The following is a 27,512-nucleotide window of genomic DNA, read 5'->3' as shown; positions in this document are numbered from 1 at the left end:
CCGCCAGCCCCCCTCAGCCTTGACCTTCAGCCTTGGCTGTCACCTGCCTGTGCCCACGCAGACGGATGGAAGCTCTGGTTCCCAGGCTCCGCGGGCTAGGGACACCTCTCCTCTTTAGGCCTCCCCAAATCAGGGCCTGAGGGTGTGCAGAGGTGGCCGCCAGGCCCGCCTGCCCCACGGTGGAGGGCGAGGGAGAGCCCCACTTGCCAGAGGAGGGGATGAGACCCAGAGAGGGCAGGGGGCTCGGGCACTGTCACACAGCAAGTGACCAGGGCCAAAGCGTGCCCGCAGGTCTGTGCGACTCCAGGGTTTGTGCTGTCCCGTCTCTGGGTGGGCGGCAGCGGGCGTAGGAGCCTCAGCCCCTGGGCTGCAGGTCTGAGGGGCTCAGGGTAGAGAGGGGGCCTGAGAAGAGTGATGAGCCGTGGGTGACTTCCGCCTGCAGGGACGGACTTCCAGGGAGGGTCCGGGGGTGGTCACTGCACAGCTCGAGCCCAATAGGGTGGGCACTGTCCAGTGTAGGCAGGTGGGAGGGCAGGGGTCCCCCAGAGCTAGGGGTCCCTGCTGGCCTGGGAAAGGCTCTTCCTTGAAGAGGAGGTGACCCAGGAGAGTGGCCATCCACGCGTGCCCACCGGTCCGCGGCTCAGAGGGGTAAATAATTGAAGCGCAGGTCACACGAACCCGCCCGCGTCACAGAATGCCTTCCCCGCCGGGTCTGGTTACGCCCCAGATCGCATTCTGACATCCCTGGCTGGTGAATAATTAAGCTGCCACCTCCTCCTTGGCCAGCCCTCCATCTCCGGGTCCCACTCTGCAGCCTCCTTCACAGCCCGCTGAGCGGTGGGCATTGGAGGGTACCGACCCCCGGTGCTCCCAGGCCTGCTAGTGCCACCAGCCTTCTACTCAGCGCCCGGGTGCGCCCACTCCATGGCCCCCGAGATGGACCAGTTCTACAGGTCCACCATGGCCATCTACAAGGTGAGTGTGTGCGTGGCCCAGGCCCCGGCTGCCGCCCCCGCTCCCAGGGCTTGAAGGTCGGCCAGCTCTGGAGGACAGAGCGTGAGCATAGCAGCAGCTTGTTCCAGGAAAGAAGGCCTAGAACCAGGCTGCGCTGAGCAGTGGGCGTGGGGGTGGGGGTCCCTGGGGGCAGTCGGCCACTCCAGCCCCAACCTGAGGCTCCCAGAGCACGGGTTCAGCCAGTGAGTGACAGGACTGCTGAGACAGACTCCCAAACGCTGGATGAGGCAGGACAGCGCCCAGGGTGGCCTTAGCTGGGAGCAGGGGGCCCGCCCGAAGAGCCACCTGGCCGCCCCAGGGTAGGGGAGTCTCTCTTTGTCTCTTTCTCTCTGTGTCTCCCTGTCTGTCTCTCTCTGGTTTCTGAGCCCCTCACTCAAACTTCCTACTCGACTCCAGGGGGGTTGCTGCGGTCTCCATAGACATTTACTGAGCACCTACTGTGTGCAGGACCCTTTCAACATGTAAACCTCACAACACCCTATCTTTGAGGTAGAAAATAATCACCCCATTTGATAGATAAGAAAACTGAGGCCAGAGAGGCTAAGCAGCTAGTTCAAAGTCACCAAGGGAAGAAGAGGGGCTGCTGAGATTTGAATCAAGACCCAAGTCTAAGTCCTCTACACAGGGTGCTCTCCAGCTGGCCATGGCCTGCGGCAGCCCAAGGGACTCGGCCACAGCCTTGCTCCCCAGGGGCTCTTCTTTGAGCAGGGCAAGGTCTGCCCTTGCCCCTGAGGTGGCTGAACTCAAGGCAGCATTGAGCCACGCCCAGCTGGGCGCTGTGACAGACCACAGGCTTCAGCCAGTGGGAGGAGAACCTTCCAGGCACAAGTTCCCGCTGGGCAGGTGGTGATCTGGAGCCGGCCAAGGGGACCCCGGTCTGGATGCTGGCCTCTGAGGTCCTTGCAGCCAAGAGCCAGAATTCTGGGTGACTCCAGGTTTCTAGGCGGGCTCCCCTGAGTCAGGCTTCTCACTGGGGTTGGGGGTGCCCTGATCCTGAGGCCCATCATTCCGTCTTCCTCTCCCCATCTCTACCCTCCCACCACCCTTGGACTCCAGAGCATCATGGAGCAGTTCAACCCCGCCCTGGAGAACCTGGTGTACCTGGGGAACAACTACCTCCGGGCCTTCCACGGTGAGTGCCAGGCCCTGCAGGCTCTCAAAACCCCAGCGACACACACTTCTCTATGCCACCCTGATGCTGGAGCCCACTGCCGTACCCAGGCCACCTCTGCACCCCCAGCTTGGCACCCTGACCTGCCCCCCTTCCAGCCACCTACAGCCAGACCTCACCCCTCGCTCAGCGCCTGTGCAAACAGCTCCCATCTCCCCCATTTCCCAGCCACTGCCCCACCCCCAGAGCTAATTAGCAGAGGGTTGTGAGCCACCTGCCGGATGGACAAGCCAGGGACACACCCAGAGCTGAGTGTCACCCAATCCCTCCCCGCCCTTTAGGACTTCAGAGTCCTCACAGAAGTGACCTCAGCCCATGCCACCCCCAGACCCACTTGATGCCTCACAACACACCCGCCCACGCCCTCCTGGGCACACACAGATGCTTGCACCCCGCCCCCTCCCAGACAGACACAGGCCGAGGCCCTGTGCTGGGGGCAGCTGCCCTGCGCCCTGCCCCTCAGGGAGAGCCCATCCCCCGCTTTTTCACCCCCCCCTCCTCCACGCCCCTCCTCTGGCCGATGCCCCCTCTCCACACGCCTACGCCAGAGCCCGAGGCATCCCCTCCACACTCTCTCCTGCCAGAAGGAGAGGCCTCCAGAAGTGGGGAGGGGCACATGGAGGAGGCGTCTGGGGCTGGACGCGTCCCTCTCTCCACGCAGCTCTGTCTGAGGCTGCAGAAGTGTACTTCAACGCCATCCAGAAGATCGGGGAGCAGGCCCTGCAGAGCTCCACCTCGCAGATTCTGGGTGAGGCACGCCTCTTCCCCTCCATCTCCCCCACTCATCTTCTTAGGCCTGGGGGACACTCCTCCTAGCCCCCCTCCCCCCGCCCGGCCTCCTCCTGTGTTCCAGGCTTCGGGCCCCCCTCTGCCTGCCTCCCTGGTGCCTCCCCTCAGGCCCGGGACCGGCCTTGCCCCCCATTCTCAGGTCCCAGAGAGGGTTCCTTTTACAGTCTGGCCCTTCCAGGAAGTTTCCCCCAAAGACACAGGTCTTGCAGCCCAAGGCCCAGAGCCCAGACTCTTGTCTGGAGCCAGGGACCCTCCGCTCCCCTCCCTGCAGGACTTTGCCACGGCTAGGACAGGTGCTGCCAGAGATCCTGAGCCGTATGGGGAACCCCTGGAATTTGGTCCCCAAATCCAGCCTTGGGCAGGCCCTTCTGACAGCTGCTGGTGGGAAGAGGGTGGGCAGGGTAGGTCCCCGCACTGAAGCTGCTGCTCTCCGTGCCTCCAGGTGAGATCTTGGTGCAGATGTCCGACACCCAGCGGCACTTGAACTCTGACCTGGAGGTGGTGGTGAGTCCCAGACCCCACAGCCTGGAGGGGTCACTTGGGAGAGTGGGCTGCGTTCTATGGGGGACGAGGGCCTCCACACCCTTCCTCAGAGAGGACTTTAGTGACATGACAACTGCAGCTGCCCTTTTGGGCACCTGCCAGGGCCCAGCTCTGCTGGGCACATTTACCTGCACATCTTGTTCAAGCTCCAGCAACCTGGGAGGCAGGTGCCATTTCTATCCCCATTTGACAGAGGAGGAAACTGAGTCTCAGGGATCTAGCCACTCGCCCAAGATTCCAGAGTGAGTGGAGGAGCCAGGAAGCGAAAGGACCGTCACCCACGTGCATCAGGCCCTGCCCCTACCTGCCTCCCCAGGGAGCAGCCAGTGATCTGACCTTACACACCTAGGAGAAAACCCTTCCACGGCCCTGCCACCTGCAGAACTAAACCCAGCCCCTCGGTAAGGGGTTCCAGGTCCTGCTGAGCCAGCAGCCTCCCTGGCACCCCCAGTCACAGCCCAGCCAGCCGGAAGAGCTGCCCTCTGCAGACACGCCTGGCGTCCCCACCATGGGCTGCTGTCACGCTGTTCTCTCAGCCTAGGACCCACCCACCCCCACCCCTGCTGGCCAGCACAGTCACCCCCTCCTCCAAGAAGCCTCCCCTGACTCCCGGGCAAGTTCAGTCTCTCCTCCCTCTGGACTTCAACAGATGCTTCTATCCATTCTTAGCAAGTAGTGGTGAAGAAAACCAGCTCTGCAGCCAGAGCACCTGGGTTCAAAGTCCAGCTCCACCAGTTACTGGCTTTGTGACCTTGGACAAGCTACTTAACCTCTATGGCTCAGTGTATCTGTCTGTGAAATGGAGATAATCATAATAACTGCCTTGCAGGATTCTTGTGAGCATTAATTGTATTAATAAGTATAAACTATTGACCTTGGCACCTGTAGCCTTCTATGTACCTTAGCTATGATCATTAGAAGCAGAATTTACCCCCATCTCCATCCCTGCCAAGACTGGAAGCTGTGCCAGGGCTGGGACACGGTCTTCTCTGTAACTCCAGGGCCTGGGACAGGGACCTGGCACCAAGCAGGGCTTCACTGACTGGGAAGGAAAGAATAAGCTTTGAAAAGGGAGTGGGGCTGGGCCAGAGGGAGAGGACCTTCCAGAGGTTGCCGTGGGCTGAGCATGTACAGAGCATGACATCGGGCAGAAGGGAGCTGGGGATGGGAGGCAGGCAGAGAGGGAAAGGTGGGCGGGGCTGGGTGTGAGGAACCTTGGAAAGTTCGGAAGGAAATTTCAACTAACCGTGGAAGTGCAGGGTTCTCAAATGTGTGTGTGGGAAACCACTGGAGGTCTGGATACTCTTTGGGGCACCATAAAACACTCATCAGTCTGGTAACCATGTTGAAATGGGGAACAAATTCACCAGCAGAAAACGTGCATCCACTACACTCGGTAAAACCCGGACCCTGGGTCCCTCTCCTAGGCACTTTGAGGCTTAGCGCTAAGCCCATGCCACCTCCTGGGGCTTGCGCGGGGAGTTACAGAGCATGGGTCACGCTGGCAGCCTGCAACTTCCTGTCCTTGTGTCTGATGGCTCTCCATGTCACCTGTGGCACACCTGGGCTGGACGCGGACGAGTGTCACCCAGGCCTGCTCTGTAAGGAGAGCTGCCCTCTTTGGGTACCAGTGTCTTGGCTGTGACAACAGGGTAGGGCCCTTGGCCAGAGCCATACTGGGCCGAACACACCAGAGGCCACCTCCCCCTTGGGCTCATTCATTCGACAACTGTTTACTGCCCTGTGCCAGGTACTGCTATGGGTACTGGGGATACAGCCCCCTGCTCTCCCCAAGGGGGAACCAGACAAAACCCAGGACAAGTAAGTGAGTACAGATGTGATGGGTTAGATGCAAAATAAGCTATGGAGAAAAATAGACCAGGGAAGGGGGGTAGGAAGTATTGGAGGGATGCAATTTTTAACAGATGTGCTCGAGATGGAAGGCACTAGAAAGGTGACATTGAGAAGAGGCCCGATGGAGGTGGGGAGTGAGTGGGAGACACCTGCAAAAAGAGTGTCCTGGGCAGAGGGATCGGCACATGGGAAGGCTTGAGGAGGCCCACGTGGCCGGAGTGGAGGCAGCGAAGGCCAGTGTGGAGATGACCAGCCGCTAAAGGGGCCGGGCCTTGAGGGCATTGTCGGAACTCCGGCCATGCCTCTGAGTGTATTGAGCAAAGGAATGACAGGATCTGACTCAAGTTTGGTTTTCAAAAACCAAAGCTTTTTTATTGTAAACTAAAATACAGGCATAGAAAGTGTCACTGAACAAATTCGAGCTGAATGAATCATTATAAGGCAAACCACCTTTGAAACTCCCACCCGGGTCAGGAACTTTGCCAGCCTTTCCTGGAGCCCTTCTACATGCCCCCATCAAATCACAGACCCCCTCTTCCTCCAAAAGGGACCACTGGTCCGACACTGCCTTGTGTTTCTTCATAATTGATCACCCAGTTGTATGTCCCTGGATGCTAGCATTTGTCTTGCTCTCTCTTTTTTTAAATATGTCTTTGAGTTTCTTTTAATCTACTGGCTCCCCCTCCATCCCTTTCTTTTCCTTACCATTTATCTGTTGAAGGGCCTGGGGCCTTTTGACCTGTTGGTTTTCCAAACATCCTCATGCAGCTCAGCTTGTTCCTCTGTCCTCTGGACCCAGAAGCTTGATCAGACTCAGGTTCCATCCGTTTGGCAAGACTAGAGTGGGTGCTGGCTTCTTCCATCAGGAGGCATGTGGCTCCTGCTGCCTTGTGACGATAACAGCAATGGAGGCTGTGTGTCCGCACCCACTCATACGTGGGAGTTACGAGATGCTGCTATTCTGCTCTTTCACTTATGAACTGGAATATTTCTCTAAAGAGACGTTTCTTCTTATGTGCTATTTTTTACCCAGTGGCACACTTCTTATGGGAAAGACAGGATAAAGGCTTATTCCCGCCTTGTCAGCTTCCAAGATCATGAATTTTCTCCCTGTCATCCTCTGAAGGTGACCGGTTAGCTTTATTTTTTTACTAGTACCATCACTATAATATTTTTTAGTATCATATTTTTTAGTATCTAGTCAGTCTCATAGATCTAAACATATTTGTTGTGTTTTACTCCTTTGCCATCATTATTTCACTGAAGTTGAAAATGTCCCCGCTTTGACCAGCAGAAGCCTCTTCAGTCTGGCGCACAAGTTCTTTGGCATAACTCTCATGGTTCGGACAGTCTCCTTGCCATCCAGCCTGACAAGATGTTCTGCCCTCATCTGGTACTTTGCTGCTCTACACATACAATCAGCCATCTCCCCATGAAGCCCTGTTTTTATTCTTTGCTTTTAGTGGAAAGTGGTATTTCAAGACCATAATCTGGGCACTAGGGGTGTCCATTGGGTTGATCGTTGCTCCTAGGCTTTTTCAGTGGCCAGTGCTATACATACATACATACATACATATGTGCATATAATAGATATGCTACATATGCCTAAATACATAGATATATGCCTAGATACATACATATATACGTAGATACATACACACATAGATACATACATACATTTGTACAAACATATATATACACATACATACGTGACAATACATATATAGAACACTTCATAAATTCATACTGATACTTGCATATAAGTTATGTCTACACTATACTGTAGTCTATTAAGTGTACAATAACATTATGTCAAAAAACAATGTTCATACCTTAATTTAAAAGTACTTTATTGCCAAAAAATGCTAACCATCATATAAGCCTTCTGCAAGTCGTAATGTTTTGCAATAGTAACATCAAAGATCACTGATCACAGATCACCATAACAGATTATAACAATAATAAAAAAGTCTGAGCTACTGCGAGAATTACTAAAATGTGACACAGACACAAAGTAAGCAAATGCTGTTGGAAAAATGGCACCGATAGACTTGCTCGATGTAAAGTTGCCACAAATCTTCAATGTGTGAAAAACGGAGTATCTGCAGCTGCGCTTTGTCTACACTGTCAGGACCCAGAGCTGCTGCGCCTTGCTTGCTCCCCTTTCACCCTCATTGATCTTTGTTTACAAGTAACTACATATTTAATGTTCACCTCAAACCACGTGTCCATGTCTTGCTCGTCGTTTTGGCCTTGTTCTGATTGTCCCCACAGGAAGGGCTCGTGTGAACAATGTTCTCTGAGTTCTGACACCAAGATAACAGCTTGTTCTCCTTATACTTGAAAGTCAGATTTGCTGGATATAAAATCCTTGGCTCACATTTCATTCCTTCCTCCCTCCCTTCCTTCCTTCCTTCTTTCTCTTTCTTTCTTTCTTTCTTTCTCTCTTTTCTTTCTTTTTCTTTCATCTTGAATGTTGCTGTTGAAAAGTCTGATAATCTATTTCTTCCATTGTAAATCACTTGCTTTTTTTGCCTTAGATGCCCAATTTTTTTCTTTTTCTTAAATCTAGTAACTTTTCCAGACTATTTCTTGATATTGGTCAGTCTGGGACAATATTCTTAGTTACGTGGTATCCTCTTTCAATATGTAGTTTGAAATCTTTCTCTTTTTTTTTAATTTCAGGAAACTTGTCTGGAATTACAATTTTTAGACTTCTTTTTTGTTCTCTTTCTCTGCGTTTCTTCTTCAGGGACTCTTATTATCTGTGTGTTAGACCTTCATAGCCTATCTTCAATATTTGTCTCTTCCTCTTGGCTGAATGGAGCCCATATTGTCATATGGCTGAGACTGGAGTTTGGGGGAGGATCTGGGCTGGGACATACATCTGGGAGGCATCAGCCAGTGGACTGCATGAGCTCACCAAGGGAGTGGTGTAGATAGAGAAGGGAAGAGGCCCATGGCTGAGCCCCCGGGGCAACTCAACCTTCGGGGACCAGGGAGATGAGGGACACTGAGCAAAGGACAGAGAAGAGGCAGCTGGGGCGTGTGAAGAAAACAAGGAGAGGGTGGTGGGCTGGAAGCTGAGGGAGGAACTTGTCTCAGGAGGAGCGAGTGGCCAACTGTGTCCAATGATGATGAAGGGGCAAGTTGGGTGAGTCCTGAGGATTGATCATGGGGCTTAGCGAGGTGCCGTCTCGGTGATTTTGAGAACAACACTCTTTCTGGCGTGGTGGGGCAGGAGCCTGATGGAGGGTGTTCAAGAGCAAATGGGAAGAAAGGAGCTGGGGTCAGCCCACAGAGACAATTCTTCCAAAGGGATTTTCCTGAATCAAAAGCAAAAGGATTTCTCAAGTTACTGGAATAACTCGATACATAGAACTTGCAGTGCATGTTCTCAGCAGGGGGTCTGCTCTCAGCTTCTGTACTGAGGGGCTCACAGGACCCCGCTAATGGAGCGTGTCCCAGGGGGAGGGGAGCAGGGCACGGCAGCCTCTGTTCTGACTTGCTGGGAATTCCTCAGCCTGCCCTGGATTTGGTGACTTCGTTGTTTCAGAAGCCACCGGCTACTTATAGGCAGTCCTGTGGTTCCCCCACAGCGAGAGTTCAAAGTTCTCTTCAAGTATCAACATCTTATTAGGTCAGTTTCTTCGGGAGCTTGACAATGACTTTCCATTAACACACTGATGCCTGGGCCCCGTCTGATTGGGGCATCCTGGGTCTGTGTCCTCTATGCTGTTGGCGATCACAGCCAAGCCCTGGTAATGAGAAGAATTACAATCCACCTGTCCTGCTCTAATGCATGTTTCCGTGGCGTGACATAGTCCCTATGCTACTAGAAGCAGGAGCCGTACTCTATGACGTGGAAGTGGCTTGTTCATAAGTGAGGTTTCCTAGGCAAAGGGAGGGGAAAGTTAGGATTTAGGAAGAAGGGTAAAGCCCCCAGCTTGTCTGCTGCACTGACAGCAATAGCCCTTCAGGCTGTATTTTTTTTTTTTCTTTTTGCGGTACGCGGGCCTCTCACTGTTGCGGCCTCTCCCGTTGCGGAGCACAGGCTCCGGACGCACAGGCTCAGCGGCCATGGCTCACGGGCGCAGCCGCTCCGCGGCATGTGGGATCTTGGCGGACCGGGGCACGAACCCGCGTCCCCTGCATCGGCAGGCGGACTCTCAACCACTGCGCCCCCAGGGAAGCCCCAGGCTGTATTTTAAGAACATTTTAAAAGAGCTCCTGCACCCAGGCCTCCCTGGGGAGGACAAGCACCCCCAGCCTCCCGGGGCTCTCAGCCGGGGTTGGGTGTCACAGCCTCCCATTTCCACCATCATGACAGCCCCACCTCCTCCTGAATCACCTCAACAAGCCAGCTCTGCAGTAATTCAGGTGTTGCCAGTGCGCCCATTCTATTGGTTTTGTGCATTTTTAATATTTTCCGCGGCCTTAGGCGTGGTTCAAGTTCATCTCTCCAGGTACCATTCACCGTCTCTACTAGTGCTCTGGTTGCCACGTTGCCTGGGTTTTGAGCATCAGTCCCAACCCTGCATCTTCCATAAGCCCTGTTGTTTAATTGGGCGATTTGGCAGGATGTGGCAGTTTTCAGGAACATATGTCCTGTGTTGGAGCAGAACCTTGAACCGGGAGGTCCCGCAGGTATAGGTCAGGAAGGCTCACTTCCTTACTGCCTGGATCCAGCAGAAAAGGGCCCCCATGGGGCAGAAATGGGGACTCAGAGAGGCTTGTAACACTGATCCCGTGCCACCCCCCAAAACACACACTGGCAGCCACACTCAGGGGTTTAAGGCCCGGCTAGTCCTGAGGGGGCCACACCCAAGCTCCCTTATAGACCAGCAGTTAGCAAGGTTTCAGAAACAACTGTGGAAGAAAAACTGAGAACTTTTATAATTTACTGGTCTTTCCCGACGACCAGCATTCCTTTTCCTGAGGGACAGAGCTCCCAGAGCACAGCTTGGGGACCCCTGTGGCAGGAGCCAGGATCCACCCAGGGTTCTTTTTTTTGTTTTTAAAGTCTTTATTGAATTTGTTACAATATTGTTTCTGTTTTATGCTTTGGTTTTTTGGCCGCGAGGCATGTGGGATCTTAGCTCCCCGACCAGGGACCGAACCTGCAACGCCCTGCATTGGAAGGCGAAGTCTTAACGACTGGACCGCCAGGGAAGTCCCCCACCGAGGGTTCTTGAGCAGGGACTCCTAAGGGGAAAGGCCAGGCACACAGAGAAGGCTGAGCAGAGTTGGAAGTGTCCCCAGAGGCGGCAGCAGGATGGGAGATGCTCCTCTTTGCAAAGAGTACAGATGGAAGGATTTAGGTCTGATGTCCTAACAACAGGGAGTGACCCAGGGAGCACTGATGGGGGACACAGGGGAGCATGCCAGCTGGCCACCAAGGCCCACAGAATCAAGCTCATCGGGTTCTAGGGCTGGACCTTAGGGACCATCTGGGCAAAACTTTCCCATTAAAGATGGGGAAGCTGAGGCCCAGGGAGGGGCAGCAACTCATCCAAAGTTACAGGGCAAATTGGAGGCAGAACCAAAATGGCTAGAACGAAGCTTTTCTGAGCCTGAGCCCAATAGCCTTCCTGGTCCTCCTGGCCACCCAAGTGGTCAGCCACCTCCTTCTCACCTGTCACGGGAACCTGCCACCCCAGTGAAGCCCTCAACAGTTGTGAGCTCTTTTGCTGGGCCAGGCCCAGCCCACAGTGCTGGGGACACAGAGATGGGACAGACCTGGTTCATGCTGCCCATACAAACAGGCTATGACCAGGGGCCCGGCAAGAAATTCCATCTTATGGCTGGAGGAGCGAACAATGAACAAACAAGTTGTACACATGCCAGAAACAAAATGAGAGAGTGATGAATTCTGCCTGAGGAGTCAGGGGGGCCTCCCAGCAGAGGGGGCAGTGAAGCTGGTATTTGAAGACTGGTAGGAAATTCCAGGCATAATCAAGGCACAGACTGAGACTAAGAACCGGAAGATGTCGACACATTTATGGAGGATGTGTTTCAAGCCACGGACTGCACTAAATGTTTTGTATGTTTAACCATTTAATCCTCCATCCAAATAGGTGCTCTTGTTTTACCCATCTCTCTGATGATTGGCGAGGTGCCTGGTGTGTTAGGAATGCAGTGGGCAATGTATTGGAGTGAGCAGTGCAAGGAACTCTGGGGCCTGGGGATGATAGGGCCGCCCTGATCACCCCCACCCTGCACTCCACACAGGTGCAGACATTCCATGGAGACCTGCTGCAGCACATGGAGAAGAACACCAAGCTGGACATGCAGTTCATCAAAGTGAGTCTGGCCACGCATCCTGGCCCCACAGCCCATCACCAGCAGGACCGTCTCTCCCCTTTTGAGGGATGGGCACACTGAGGCCAGTGCTGGGCATTGACTGGTCCCAGGTTATACATGTTCCCAGCTGAGTCCCTGCCCCTGTCCAGTACTCTGGCCCATAAGCCAGGTGCCTTGAGCTCTTTGACACGGGGGTCTCCCTCCTCTCTCCACCCCATCCAAGGACAGCCGCCAGCACTACGAGATGGAGTACCGCCACCGAGCCGCCAACCTGGAGAAGTGCATGTCCCAGCTGTGGCGTATGGAGCGCAAGAGGGACAAGAATGCACGAGAGATGAAGGTGCAGGGGCTGGGGGTGACACGGGGCTCCGAGGGGACCCCCAACACCTGCTGGAGCTCTCCCACCCAGCACCGGCCCAACTCCAGGAGCGTGTCCTGCCCCACCCTGTGTGGCAAGCATAGCTGGAGAGGTCAGCCAGCCCCTGGCGGGTGGGCATCACTGTCTCAGGGACACCCTCAGCGCCGCTCCTTGTCCTGTCACTGCCTGGCCCTCCCCACACTCCCTTGGCCTCCTTGCTTCTCCTACTTCATTGAGAAAACCTGAGGCCCTCAGCACGCTGCTCCTGATCAAGGTAGCAAAGGCAGAATCCACCAGCAGCCCCGCCACCCTCCCCTCCCTCCTGCCAGCCCTCCCCTCCCTCCTGCCCCCTGGCTAAGGCCAGCCCCTCCTCCCGAGCTCAGGGCCCCATCCTTGGCCTCTGCCTCCAAGACCTCTATCTCCTTTCCTGCCTCCTCTTCTGGCTCCTTTAATAAGCTCATATCTCTCCTCTTTGAAATCTTCACTCCCAAGTAGGGGGTTATTAATCAATTAATTTGCATTTTCATTAAACCAACTCTCTCACTTCTGTGCTTGGCCCTGTGCCAGAAGGATGGCTCAGACACCAGTCCTACCCGGGAGAAGTGCCCGGGCCAGAGGGCAGGCAGAACCCAGGCTCGTGAGGATGAGGATACACATGAGAGGGCAGGCCCAGAAGCGAGGGCAGGCTGGGTGCTCAGGGGAGGCTTCCGAGAGGAGGTGGCTGGTTCAGGAAGGAGAGAGAGGCTTCAGACAGCTGGCACTCGTGGGAGTGGGATGAGGGACACACCCCCTGCCTCCAGCCAGAATCCCCTTTTCCCCCAGGAGAGCGTGAACCGGCTGCATGCACAGATGCAGGCCTTCGTGTCTGAGAGTCAGCGGGCAGCTGAGCTGGAAGAGAAGCGGCGCTACCGCTTCCTGGCTGAGAAGCACCTTCTGCTTTCCAACACCTTCCTGCAGTTTTTTGGCCGGGTGAGCTGGGGCTGGGGGACAGCTAAATGAAGCCTTCTGGGGGCTGTGCTCTCTGTGAGCTGGCTGTGCGTGGGAATTCCCCTCCCTTCCTCCCCATTCCCTTCTTTCCTTCCACCCTGGAGATATTTATTTTACTTATTTACTCTCTCCATCTATTTCTTTATTCGTATCATCACATATTCATTCATTTATTGTCATGATTTTTTAAAATTCTCACATTCACTAATTCCTGCATTTATTCATTCATGTATGGACCATTTATTTTTTTCATTCCTGTTTACATACACTCACTATTCACAAAATCATTAACTCATAGGTTTATTCAATTACTGTCTATGAATTGTCTCATGGTATTTAAATCTTCTATGGTCTTGCTTTGTCTGATCTGCTAGACTATTGTATTTCTAGTGGATTTTGCTTTCTGCATTTAGCTGCCATGTTGTTTAGTGCTGTGGGGTTTATGACTTGACTATTATACCTTCTCTGTAAATATTGCCATTTATGTATATATCTCATAATCCAGTCTGATACTTTTAATTCCACTTTGACATTAATATTGCCCTTCCTACTTTCTCTTTTCTTATCTTTAAGTGTTTTATGTTACAAAGATATAGCTCAGTTTTGACTTTTGACCAGTCTGACAGCCTATGTCTTCCACTAGGAGAATTCAGTTCATTCCCGTTTAACCGAACAACTGATATACCTGCCCTATTCTTTCTGGATAACTTGAGTTAAGTGTATTTACTTTGTCGTTTCCTCTTTTTCTCCCATTCTTGTTCTCGTCAATTTGATAAAATATACATTCCTCTGTCAATTTTAACAATATAATAGCCAGTTATTTTACCAGCAAAAGCAAGCTTATTCAGGGACAGTCAGAGGAACTGCAACTCAAGTTCCGTGACGTATGGCAGACCACGCGCATATCCAAAGAACAGGGACTGACAGCTTGTTTTATGGGGAAAAGAGAGGAGTTGGGAGGGGCTGTAATAACCAAAGAGTCCATTGGAGGAAGCTGGGAGTCCAAAGTATGGAGGTTTCTCATTGGTTGGGCTGCTACAGTCTGATTGGCTGGGCTGTCACAGGGGTGGGGGTTGGGGGAGAAGTTTTCTTCTGCTGCTGGATAACAAAGTAGGCACCAACTTCCTGTGGGAGATGTGGGCTTGCTTCTCCTCCTTCTTGGAATAATTGAGGCTACGTAGCAGGGTATGTGAGCTCCCCCTACAGGCCTGCTCCTACCCCAATTTTAGCTGAGAGTCATTTAATTTATTTAATTCCACATCCTTCTCCCGTTTATTATTTTGGAAAGCCTGTTGTTCTTTTCATCTCTGCTCATGATGACCTCACTCTGTGACCCTCATAATCATATATATTTGTCTATTATGTTTTTCAAAAAATAATGCCCACCCCCCCACACACACACTACTTGGTCCTTTGCTTCCCTCACCCCATAAGGGGAGACCTTGAGAAGGATTTTCCTGCCCTCCCTGATGCTCTAAGATGAGGCTTGTAAAGTCTGTACTCCTCTTCTCATCCTTCCAAACCACCACCTCTTGGTTTTGCCAAGAAACTTCAGGACTTTTAGTTCCAGACCCTCACTAGTTACTTCTTTGCACCATGGCCCTTCTATTTCAAGAATCCGTACTTAGATACATGTATTACCACGGCCACTGCACCACCATCGTCCACTAACATTTCACAACACGTAGGATCAGATACAATGCTTACCACTCTTTTCAATCCTTTTCACCTTCCACTGTCCTGAGGTTTCTGTTTTGATTAATTGGCATGGCTGGAGAACTTGCAGGAGTATTTTCTGCATATACACTGTCGGAATCCTTGCATCTCTGCAAACGTCTCACTTTTACCCTGCGGATGAGGGCATATTGGCTGGTTGAAGGAGCTGCAGCCTTTTTCTCCTCATGGTCCAAGATGATTTGCCCCTGTTTTCTAGTGCTCGGTGTTGTAGATGCTAAGGCAAGTGCTGGTCTGTCTGCTTTCCCTTTTAAGTAACAGGCTCTTTCTCTATGGATGCTTCGAGATTTTCTTTGTGTCCTTGCGACTCAGGGACTTGTCCCGGTACCACCTAGATGAGCGCCTGTCGGTGGCCCTTCAGCCTGCAGGCTCAAGTCTTTCTTCAGGTCTGGGGAGCTATTTCCTCTTCTGTTTCTTTAATTATTATCTCTCTGCCATCATTACCTTTTCTCTTGCTGGAACTCCAATCATTTGAGCCTCCACATCTATGACCATCTTCTCCCCCACTATGTCTATTTCATTTCTTCTTGCTCAGTATTTTGAGATATTTCTCCTCCTTGATCTGCAAGCGACTGATTCTGTTCTCAACAGGACTGTCCTCTCTCTCTCTCTTTTTTTTTAACATCTTAATTGGAGTATAATTGCTTTACAATGGTGTGTTAGGTTCTGCTGTATAACAAAGTGAATCTGCTATATATATACATATATCCCCATATCTCCTCCCTCTTGCGTCTCCCTCCCACCCTCCCTATCCCACCCCGGACTGTTCATCTGTTCAATTTTAAATCTTAACATCATGCTTTGTCTGGGTAAGAAGGTCTTTGTTTTGCAGTAAGTACCCTTATCAAGTCCTTGTTAAGCTTGTCACTCCCTCCTCTCAGCTGCCAGGGTGGTTTGCTGTGTTCTCCTCGCTGACCACTGGGTCCTCCACTAGGTGCCTTGTTTCTCTCCTTTGCCTCCTCATGGTCCTGTTCCCACTCTGGGTTGAGTTGAACTGCGAGGGCTCAGGCAGTGGTGCTGGCAAATGTGGGGGGGGGCAGGAGAATGGCGCAATCTCTACCCAGTGGGACCCCACTCTGCCCCAGGTCTTCCTTTTGCAAGCATCAGCTGTCACTCAGCCTCTCATGTGGAGAACCACAGCAGACAGGGCTTCTAGGGAAGGTTGTACAGGTTGTGTACTGCACAAGGAAGCCTGGCTGAGAGTAGAGCTATGCTCTGCTCTCCAAGCTGAACATACTGGTGCAGACCGTGTTTGCCTGAAGAAAGGAGCATCATTACCTTTGCCATCCTCTAAAGAAGATGTGATACACACACACACACACACACACACACACACACACACACACACACACACACAATGGAATATTACTCAGCCATAAAAAATGAAATAATGCCATTTGCAGCAACATGGATGGACCTAGAGATTATTATATTAAGTGAAATAAGTCAAAGACAAATATCATATGTTCGTTTGTATCATTTTTTGATTCCACATATATATATCATATGATATATGATATATGTCATATCATATATGTGGAATCTAAAAAATGATACAAATGAACTTATTTACAAAACAGAAATAAACTCACAGACATAGAAACAAACTTATAGTTACCAAAGGCGATAGCAGAGGGTGGGGGGAGAGTTAAATTAGGAGTTTGGGATTAACATATGCACACTGCTATATATAAAAAAGGTAAACAACAAGGACCTAATAATATAGCACAGGGAACTATACTCAATATCTTGTAATAACCTATAATGGAAAAGAATCTGAAAAAGAATGTATGTGTGTGTGTGTGTATGTGTGAATCACTTTGCTAACACAACATTGTAAATTAACTATACTTCAATTTTTAAAAACTTATCAGGAAGGGCTTCCCTGGTGGCGCAGTGGTTGAGAGCCTGCCTGCCGATTCAGGGGACACAGGTTCGTGCCCCGGTCCGGGAAGATCCCACATGCCGCGGAGCGGCTGGGCCCGTGAGCCATGGCCTCTGAGCCTGTGCGTCCAGAGCCTGTGCTCCCCAAGGGGAAGCGCAAAAAAAATGGAAGACCCGCAAACCAAAAAAAAAAAAAAAAAAAAAAAAAACTATCAAGAAAATTTAAAAAAAAAAGAGGCCATTCTCTCACCAAATGTGTAGCCACCAGGCTGTGTCCATCCAGACAGAACATCTGTTTCTAAATTACAAAGAAGGACCTTAGGGGCTAGCAGCTGCCCAAGCCTATGGATGGCTGGAACTCAGGAAAGCCAGCAGCCCCTCTCAGCGCACACTCAGGAGGGACACTTGATGTTGCCCTACCCAAGTGTCTCTGTGACTGCACTGCTCGGGCCCCTGAGCCCTGTTGCCTGGCCTCTCACTTGCAGATCCTCAGGCCCCGAGCCCACTGGTGGTCAAAGTTCTGTCCTGCCTTCTGTGAAAGTCCAACAGGGGCCAAAGCCTCCCAGTCACCCTTCTTGCATGTGGACTTGCCCACCTCCCTGGCCTGGCCCAGCTGTTGACCCCTCTGGGGAGGGGGATGATGGAATCGGCAGGAGGGGAGGGGCCAGGGCTGTTGGGAAACCATCCTTCCATCATTCCCTAAAAATCCTTGCATTTTTCCAATGTCATTTGTTCATTCATTCATTTATTGAACACATAGTCTTTGAGCCCAGATGACATATCAGGCTCTGGTTCTATTTGGTATCTGAGAGAGATCCACCCAGCCAGCCAGCCTCTCTTTCCTGATGCCACAAACATGGGCTCCGCTGCCCCTCCTCCAGCCTCATTGCTCTTTCCATTACTTTCTATTTCTTTGTAGTCTTGTTTAGTTTCTATATCCATTTCTTTGTATTCTTGTTCAGTTTCCCAAATACTGTGCCCTGGCTGCAAATTCTGGCAAGTGATTTCATTTCTGAGTCTCATTTCCTTATCTGGAAAAAGAGGGAAATAATCACCCCTGAAGAAGGTTGGTGCGGATGGTGGAGCCTGGCCTATGCAGGAGCCCAGCGGGATTAGGTCCTCCTGCCCCTGCTCTCTCCCCTCCAAAGATGAAAACAAAGGCTCCCATTCAGGAGACCCGAGTGCTTGCCGTCAGCTGCCCCCAACAGCCGACTCCCGCCTCCCCACCTCGGGGTCCTTACCTTGCCAGGTCCTCCCTGAGTCTCTGTTTCTGATCCCAGGGACCCTCTGGTGCTGAGCAGAGGTGGGAGACATGGCTGGATCCAGTGACTGATCCCAGCCCCGGCTGACATTCTCCCACTCTCACCACCGCACCCAGCCCCGGGCTCAGGGCTCGGCCTTCTCCCACCCTACCCCACCCCCACTGAGTGATCCTTCAGGGAGGAGCTGCTGCTTCTTCCTTTAAACAGTTATATTGAGATATAATTCACACACCATGAAATTCACCCATTTAAAGTGTGCAATTCAACGGTGTAGTATAGGAACTTCCGTGGTGGTCCGGTGGGTAAGACTCCATTCTCCCAATGCAGGGGGCCCGTGTTCAATTCCTGGTCAGGGAACTAGATCCCACATGCTGCAGCTAAAAGATCCCACATGCTGCAACTAAAAGATCCCACATGCTGCAAGTAAGACCCGGCACAGCCAAAATAAATAAATATTTTTTTAAAAGTGGTGTAGTATATTCACAGAGTTGTACATCCATTGCCTCAAGTCAACTTTAGAACACTTCATTACTGCTAAAAAAAAAAAAAAAATCAGTACTCCTTCGCGGTCATTCCTTGATCCTCCCGTTCCCCCTTGCTCTACGCCATCACTAATCTACTTTCTGTCTCTATAGATTTGCCTCTTCTGGTAATTTCATATGAAGGGAATCATACAATATGTGATCCTTTGTGACTGGTTTCTTTCACTGAACGTCACGTTTTTCAAGTTCATCAGTGTTGGAGCATGTATCCGTACACCATTCCTTTTTATCGCCAAATAGGATTCCATCATCGGGATGTGTGCCACATTTACTTACCCATTCATCAATTGATGGACACCTGGCTTGTTTCTACCGTTTGGCTATTTTGAATGGTGCTGCTATGGATATCCACGTCAAAGTATTTCCGTGGACGTGTGTTTTCATTTCTCATGGGTATATAGGAGTGGAATTGCTGGATTGTATGGTAACTCTATGTTTAACTGTTTGAGGAACTTCCACACTCCTTCACCATTTTACATTCCCACTACCAGTTTATGAGGTTTCCAATTTCTCCACATCCTTGCCAATACTTGTGGCTGTCTGTCTTTTTGATTCTAGCCGTCCTGGTGAGTGTGGAGTGTATCTCATTCCGGGTTTGATTTGCATTTCCCTGGTGGCTGGTGATGCTGAGTATCTTTTCCTGTACTCACTGGCCGCGTGTACATCTTCTTTGGAAGGAAACTCCTTTCCGCCTGTGTCTTGAACAGTTAGCCTCCAACGTTAAGAGGAGAGCTGACCCCTCCGTTGGCTGCCTCCTGCTGAGTGATCGCCCCCTCAGGAGGGAGCTGTGGATTGAATGAACCAGACTTCCCCTAGGCACAGGGGAATAGGTAGCATGTTGTCTGACCCAGCTGGGCTTTACGACATACACGATCTAACTCCTAAGACAGTGAAGCATAAATATTTACCTGTTAAGTATATCTGTACGCAGAATGCACAAGATTTAAAGAACTCTTAAGTGCCTGAGCACAGTAAGGTGTCTTTCTCATCTGCCTCCAACAATCGGTCCTGGCTTAGTCCAAGTCTAGTCAATAACACGCCTTTCTACCTCACCGTCAGCTTCTCTGGGTTTATCGCCGTTGTGTAAGGATACCTCTAGGATAAATGCCTAGAAATGGGATTGGTGAGTCCAGGGATATAAGCATTGGCTGTACCAATTTACACTTCCACCAGCAATGGCAGAGATTCCCTGTTTCCTTGACAACAGAATGCGGGCAAACTTTTTGATTTTTGGTAATCAAAAAGATAAAAATGGTATCTCAGTGTAGTTTTACACTTGTTACGCTTGTCTTAGAAGTGAGATTGACATCTTTTCATGTTTCAGAGCCATTTGATTTTCTTTACTGTGACAGGTCAGTATCTTTTCCTCCATTTTTCTTATGAATTTGTAGGAGCTCTTTATATGTTACTGAAATTAGCCCTTTCATAGGGATGAGTTGCAAATTATTTTCCCAGTTTGTTCTTTATCATTTGATTTTGCTTATTGTGAGTTTTGCCGTGGTAAAAAAATTATTTTTATTTAGTCAAATTTATCAGTCTTTTATAGTTTAGGGGGTTTGTATCATACTTAGAATGGCTTTTCTTTTTTTTAATATTTTTCTTACATGATTAATTTAATTTTTAAATTTTTTGACTGAGTTGGGTCTTCATTGCTGCATGCAGGCTTTCTCTAGTTGCGCCGAGCAGGGGCTACTCTTCGTTGCGGTGCGCGGGCTTCTCATTGCGGTGGCTTCTCTTGTTGCAGAGCACGGGCTCTAGGCTCACAGGCTTCAGTAGTTGCGGCACGCAGGCTCAGTAGTTGTGGTGCACAGGCTTAGTTGCTCCACGGCACGTGGGATCTACCCAGACCAGGGATCAAACCTGTGTCCCCTGCATTAGTAGGCAGGTTTTTAACCACTGAGCCACCAGGGAAGTCCCAGAATGGCTTTTCCACTCTGTAAATATTTTTAACATTCTCCCCTGGTCTCCTCTATGTTTCTTCCCAACCACTGGCTAAACTGCCTAAAGGCAGGGCTGAGGGGAGCCAGTGAAGTTGAGTGCCGTCCAGGCCAAGACTCAGTGCTGAGGCCATTACTCCGAGAACCCCCTAGCACCCTGGCAGGCACTTTCAAATTGGACAAAAACCCTTTTTTAAATACGATAAGCAAAACTTAATGGTCTCACTTTGCTTACTGCCTCTGAAACAAGCGCACAAAGGCCTTTGGAGTTTTGTCTTTGTGCTGTTTTGCTAATTAACTATGCAAGGCAACAGAGGGGGCGGCCACCTAGCCACCAATTGAACTAGTTGCTCCTGCGACTTGAGGCACTGAGGCTTTCTGTTTTGCTGCCTGAGATCAAATTTTCAGCAGCTGGGCCAGACTGAAGGGAAAAATCATGGAAATGTAGTCACAGGAAGCTTCCTCAAGACAGACGAGTACAGGCCACTCCATTGCTTACTGGATGAGAGACCTCGAGCCAGTCATTAACTGCTCTGACCCTCAGCATCTTCTTCTATGAAATGGAGATAATAATGGCACCTACCTCGCAGGGCTGCTGGGAGAATCGAATAGGATAATGGAGGTAAAGTCTTTAACACTGGGCCTGGCACAGAGTAAATGCTCAGCAAAGGGAAGCTTTTATTATTCCTAAGGTGACAGTCCTGACCTTGGCCTTGAGGGAGCGAGTATTGGAGTAGAAAATGGAGAGACACTGATGACTGGAGAGCAGAGTGTTTTGATTGGACCTAGGATGACCTGAGCGACAACACAGAGAGGTCAATGCCACTGAAAGAAGTTTTATTACATATCACACTTCCCAAGAGAAAGGGTCATGACACACTACGCAGGGCCACGTGGGAGTAGTACTGGGGGTTGGTCAAGAGGCAGAAGGAGCCAGGGGAAAGCATGGCCCAGAACCTTTGTTATGGTTTCCATGGGAAGGGATGGGCAAAGAAGGGTAAGCAAGTTTAAGTAAGTTTAGGATTGGACGGTTTGAATAATTTCAGTGGGCTCTGGGCTATAGGGGTTATTCTAATTGTCTGGTACCTGGCTTGGGTGATTTAGGGCAGGGGAAACTTTGGTTTGGTGTGTGAATTAGAAGGAGGTGATTGGGGATATGGGTTTTGGGCTGGTTGGTTTGCATATGAAAGGTGTGCTCCAAGCAAACTGTTTACTATCTCTAGGAATTATCTGGCCCTGTGAGGTGCAGTCTTTTCAGATTGACAAGGCCCCACGATGTCAAAGCATCATAAAGTACAGAAAATTAAAAACATGATTAATACACACAGCAGGTCTAACGTTTAAAACCTTCCCACCCTAAGTTGTTATGGACTATGTGGTCAGCGGCTGAGTTTCCTGTCCTTGAAGGTATTCAGGCAGAGTTAGATGCCCGTGTATTGGGGATACTAGAAAAGGGATGCTTACGTAAACTAAACGGATAGACTGGAAAAACTATTTGGATGTCTTCTTTTAGAAAACTACTCAAACTGGCTTAAACAGAAAAGGTGTTTATTATTTTAGTCACTGGGAAGTTCAAGGGTTTCAGGTACAGTTGGATCCAGGAGCACACAAGATGTCATCAGAAATTTGCCACTGTCTGTTGCTTAGTTGAAGTGCCTATGCCGGCTTCGCTCTATCCATTTAGCAAACCCCGTGAGGTGAGAGAATATATTTTTCCAGATGGTTCCAGGGTAAGTTCTGGGACTGGGTTCTTTGGTAACAGTTTTTGGGTAGGTGCACATACCTGACTCCATCTCTGTAGCCAAGCCTGGACTGCACCCTTACCCCTGCATCAGACAGTGAGAGAGCCCCCGTCAAAGCACAAGACTGAGAGACGGGTCAGGGGAAACTCCTCCAGGAAAAGTGAGGGGCCTTTGACAAAAGACCGGGAGGGCTGGCCAGTGGGTGAACCCAAAGTGACCACAGCGATCTTTGGTTCCTTCCAGCTGGAAAGTCCGGTCATCCTCAGCTTGCAGGGCCCGAGTTCCCGGGTCTAGGATGCCAGTTTTGAGTCCCCGGGATTCTGGGGTCTGCTTGGATCTCGCTGACCCCCGTGTCCCCACCCGGCCAGGCCCGGGGGATGCTCCAGAACCGCGTGCTGCTGTGGAAGGAGCAGTCAGAGGCCAGCCGCAGTCCGTCGCGCGCCCACTCCCCGGGCCTGCTGGGCCCCTTGCTGGGGCCGCCCTACCCCTCGGGCCGCCTGACGCCCACCCGCCTGGACATGGTGAGGCCCTGGGCGCCCCCGCCGCCGCCGTTCGCGCCCCCGCCGCCGTTCGCGCCCCCGCCACCCCCGGCACCCTCCATGGGGCCCTGGGGCCTGAGGCCCTCCGCCTGGAGCCTCCTCCCCCCGAGGGTCCCGTCCTTCGAAGCGCCCCTCGGCCGGCCCTTCCGCCCCGGCGCGACCTCGGCGCCCCCGTGGTTGCTCGGCCGCAGGCCAGAGAACCCCTACGCCGCCGACACCTGGGACTGGGGGTGGGGGCTGGACTAGGGCGCCGCGGCCCCGCCCCTCCCCGCCCCACCCTCCCCTGCCCGTCTCCCCTCGCAGCCCCAGAGGCCTCTGGGAGAGTTCGGCTCCCCACGCAGCCGGCACGGCTCCGGCTCCCACGGCCCCGAGCCCACTGAGGCGAGATACGCGTCCCAGCTGGAGCCAGACCGCCGGTCCCTGCCCCGGACGCCGTCCGCCTGTGAGTACCCCCGGCGCCCGAAGCGCAGAGGGAGGGCCAGGTACCCAGGTTGGGGACCCGGGGCCGGGAAGAGGAACCGAGATTGCGCTGCAGCAGGAGGGATCGAGGGTAGACGCCAGGGAGAACTTCCCACCCACGTGCCGCGGCGCTCTCCTGCCCCTCGGCAGCCTCGCTCTACAGCATCAGCACTGAGCGCTCGCGCTCCAACTCTTTCGGCGAGCGCCCGGGCTGCAGGGGCGGCGGCGGCGCCCGGCGAGTCCGCGCCCTGGTCTCCCATTCGGAGGGCGCCAACCACACGCTGCTGCGTTTCTCGGCCGGAGACGTTGTGGAGGTGCTGGTACCGGAGGCCCAGAATGGCTGGCTCTATGGCAAGCTGGAGGGCTCATCCACGTGAGTAGGAGCCTCGGGGCGCAGGGTGGGTTGGAAGGAGGACCGGAAAGCCTGGACTTCAGCTGCAACTGAGTCTTCCAGGATGGAGGCTGTCCCTGGGCCTTCGAACAACCCATCCCCCATCCCCCATCCCCTCCTCGTCCCACACCAGTTTCCTCATCCATTCAACGAGGGTAGGAAGAGTCTCTTTATCAAGTTCAGGGTGGTGGCCCTTGAGAGGGTGGTAGAGGATGGGGAATGGGAAGGTTCTCTCACAAGTGGGAACAATACAGAAACCCTATTGCTTGAGCACCTACTTTGCGCTTTACACTAAGAGAGGGGGCAGCTTGCCTTCTACCCTGAGGGAGTCCGCCAAGCTCTGACGGAGGGAATGGACAGAGAGGGGGGCCAGGCGCAGGGGCGGTGCTGGGACCTTGCAAGCTGAGTGTGCTCACCTCCTTGCAGTCAGGCGCAGTGGAAATCCTTAAAGAACATAAACGGGCTGCTTTTGACACCATGAGTAGAAGGGGGAGGCTAGGGAGTACACTGCAGTCGCGGTAAGCCTGGAGGAAAGCAGGGATCACTCTTTCTGCCAAAGAAAAAGGGGAAGGTGGGAGCTTGCTGGAGCCGGGCAATGCCCCCCACAGGGCTTTATGGGCAAGAGACTGTGTGGTGCCCATGCCCACTCACGCTAAGGAGAGAGGAATGAATGAGGACAAGAAGAGGGGATGAATGAATGGAGCGTCGACAGGGGAGTCAGCAAGTGCATGTGAGGGCGCTTGCCGAGATGGTCATGCGATTAGTAGATGGACAGGTGGAGGATGGATGAGGGCGTAATGGGGTGAGCAGGTGGATGCATGCTCCTGTGAGCAGATGGGTAGATGGAAGGGGGCATGGGAGGATGCACGGATGTGGGGTGCATGTATCGATTAATGGGTGACTGGAGAGGTGTGTGAGTGGGTTGATAGAGAGGCGGGCAGGTGGGCAAGTGCTGATGGATGGGTTAGTGGATTGGTGGTCCTTGGGTGGTTGCCCACATGGATCATGGATGGGTGATGCATGGATGAGATGACGTGTAGATAGATGGGCGGATGGCAGGTGACCGCATGGATCAGGAATGGAAAGAGGAGCCGGTGGGTAGAGACGCGACTAAGAACACGAGTAGTGGAAAAAACACTTGCTTTGGAGACCCGCATCAGAGGGCAGCAGGGTGCCTCCCTGAAAGTCCCCGAAACAGGTGTGTAGCAAACCTCCTGGGGACCTGATTATAAAACCACCCAGATCTGAGCTCTCAAACCGCGTTCCTGGGACATCGTTATTCTTTCTGTGACTCAGGTTAGGGAAAACAATGGCAAGTTTCATCAGTAGGCACTTTATGGTGAAGACAGAAGTAAAACGTTCTGAAATGGTTTTACTCTGTCAGTTTGACTTGAAATAGCTTCCAGTTACCTATAGGTGAGAATGTTATTGATCGGGTTTGGGGATCTAAGGTGGCTGTTTGGAGAACACTTTCCCAGATGTTCTGCAAGAGTCTAATGGGTTCCGTGGAGTCTGAAAAGGCTAAGGAACATGGATCATAGTGCCTCTCCCTCAGCCCTGGCTGCTCTGAAGATGCAGTAATGAGCCTCCAGCCAGACAAAGACTCCAAGAGCAGGGTGGCTGGGGTCACCGGGACCAGAGGGCCTATGGTGGAGGGTTGGTAGCCAGGCACCCCCGGCTCTGGTTCCCCATGCTCTGGGCTCCTACAGCTGCCTTTGGTCCCCCCACCCAGTCCCCTTTGCCTCACCCTTGTAATCATCCATCTGTGGGTCTGTATGCCCCCCCCCGCCCCCCCCCGGGCTGGCTGGGAGCCCCTGGGGAACAGGGACTGCATCTGGCTCTCCGTGGGCCCTCGTGTGGTGGGTACTCAGCAAGTAGGGAATGAAGCTGTCACCACATGTCCTTGGATACAATGCTTTCCTTCTCGGATCTCCAGTTCCTCCTCTCTAAGGCGCCCCAGCCCCTGGTGGGACATGAGGCTGGATGAGTGACCTTGAATGTCAGGACAGACCTCCTTCAGAGGATGAAATGAGTTACTCTTAGAGCCAGGCCTGGCACACAGCAGTGCCCAGTAAATTTTGACCACCATTGTCGGGCTTTTTGCTTCCACCCCACAGGAGCGGCTGGTTCCCCGAGGCCTATGTGAAGCCTCTGGAGGAGCTGCCCATGAATCCCATGAATGCCTTGAACCCCGTGACCTCCATGAATCCCACGAACCCCTTGAACCCAGTGACGTCCATGAACCCCATGAGCCCTATGAATGAGCTGCCTTCCAGGTACCGCTGTGGTCAGAGATGGGGCAGGGGCGGGGACTCCAGTGGGGGGTGGCCCCAGCCACCAGGAAGGGCATCTCTGAGCTGCAGTCCGGAGTTAGCCCAACCTCCTTCAGCTCCTGGAGAAAGGGTACCCCCATCTCTCTACGTGTGAAGGTCATGTGTCCATCCCTCTGCCTCCTCTCAGGACTGCCTTCAAGCCAAGTCTCCTTTCACCCAGGGGCAAGGGAGGTGGATGTAGGATGCTCAGGAGCCCAGCCGATGGGGTGGGGGGGGGAGTTGCAGCAGGGCCTGACCCCTGACCCCCTTCCCGTCCCTCCTTTCTCTGGGCTCAGGTCCTACCCACTCCGGGGCAGCCACAGCCTTGATGACCTCCTGGACCGGCCAGGCAACTCCACAGCATCCTCAGACTACTGGGATGGCCAGTCCCGCTCCCGAACCCCGAGCCGGGTCCCGAGCCGCACCCCCAGCCCCGCATCTACACCCTTGCCTGGCAGCCGCCGAAGTAGCATGGGCAGCATGGGGGTGGCCAGTGACATCAAGGTGAGCCCCCTCCCCCAGTCTGCCCTCAACCCTGGGGTGGGCCGGTGGGCCGGAAGACTGGAGACCAGGTAACCCTCCCTGCCCTGCCATTGGCTCTCTCCAGCCTCAGTCTGCCCATCTGTGCCGGGAGGGGTGGGATGGGCTTCTGAGTCTGGGGTGGAGGGTGGGGGGAATGCATTCCTCTAGTGGATGGGAGCCCTGGGCTCCTGCTGGGAGCACTGGAAAAGGCCTCCCCTGGGGGCGGTGTTAGCCCTGGGAGATGGCACTTTGGCCCAGAGGCTCCTCAAGTCTGAAACTCACAGCATTTTGGGTTTCGGAAGGCTGGACCTCATTTCCCAGAAGCCTGGCGCTGCAGGGGCGTCTGGTCCAGTCCTCTGCCCTGCTGGATTCGGGAGTGGGGGGTGGGGCAGGGGCTCTCTTGCTCCTTCCCCCCCAAACCTGGCCCTCCCTCCCCGCTCACTGCAGAAACTCATGTCCTGGGAGCAGCAACCCCCAGAGCTCTTCCCTCGGTGAGTCCTTGAGTGAGGGTCAGAGGGGGCCGGGCTCAGCAGAGGGCTGTGGAGGGGAGACAAATGTGGGCGTGAGTGGAGGTGAACCGACGGGGACAGGAGGTAGCGGGGACACCTGGCTCAGATGCCCAGCTGCCTTCCCTGGATCCACAGCCAGCTGGGGACCTGGGCCCCTCTCACCCCCTCCTCTCCCCCAACAGGGGCACAAACCCCTTTGCCACCGTAAAGCTGCGTCCCACTGTCACCAATGACCGCTCAGCGCCCCTCATCCACTGAGGTGCCTTCCTCCACCAGGGGTCTGAGGTCATCCCCCCGACACCTGCCTGGGGGCTGCCCAGAGCTGGCAGCAGCAGAAGCAGCAGCAGTGGATCCAAGGAGCCGGGGCCCTGGTACCGGGGGCAGCTGCCCTTCCCCAGACCACGCCCCAGCCTGAGCAGTTCCAAAGGCACCGGCCTGGGGTCTGGGGACTTCAAAATAAAGCAGCCGGAAGTGGGAGACAGAACCATTTCTTCCCCTCCAGGGGCCCCGGACTCTCCCTGGGGGCCTGCCTCATGCCCCCCAACCTCTTTCCCCCTTCTCTGTCCCACTGGGGAGGAGCCCCTTGCACACCCCCTCCCCTGCTCCACACACCTCCCCTGTTTAACTTTTGTAAACGGTGAGAAATAAAGCAAGTGAGAC

At 52.9% G+C, this 27,512-nt stretch overlaps 1 protein-coding gene across 3 annotated transcripts; it reads left to right on the top strand.

Annotated features, from left to right (window-relative positions):
• The first annotated feature begins 793 nt into the window (after positions 1–793).
• BAIAP2L2 (BAI1 associated protein 2 like 2) lies at positions 794–27,512 on the top strand. 3 transcript variants are annotated; one of them, XM_029206749.1, is made up of 14 exons: positions 794–975; positions 2,071–2,146; positions 2,847–2,933; positions 3,417–3,478; positions 11,603–11,674; positions 11,898–12,014; positions 12,855–13,001; positions 22,489–22,641; positions 22,963–23,101; positions 23,269–23,491; positions 25,627–25,785; positions 26,118–26,325; positions 26,791–26,834; positions 27,129–27,512. In XM_029206749.1, the coding sequence occupies exons 1-14, from the start codon at positions 925–927 to the stop codon at positions 27,265–27,267; spliced, it is 1,677 nt and encodes a 558-aa protein (XP_029062582.1). In that variant the 5' UTR covers positions 794–924; the 3' UTR covers positions 27,268–27,512. The 3 variants fall into 3 exon arrangements, with proteins under 3 accessions (XP_029062582.1, XP_029062583.1, XP_029062584.1); XM_029206750.1 differs by having other exon boundaries at positions 27,035–27,512; XM_029206751.1 differs by lacking the exon at positions 794–975 and having other exon boundaries at positions 2,079–2,146; positions 11,903–12,014.

The sequence above is a fragment of the Monodon monoceros genome, unplaced genomic scaffold, assembly GCF_005190385.1.
Source record: "Monodon monoceros isolate NGI ecotype Baffin Bay Population unplaced genomic scaffold, NGI_Narwhal_1 Super_Scaffold_6, whole genome shotgun sequence".
NCBI lineage: Eukaryota > Metazoa > Chordata > Mammalia > Artiodactyla > Monodontidae > Monodon > Monodon monoceros.
This window is presented reverse-complemented; position numbering and strand designations above follow the sequence as displayed.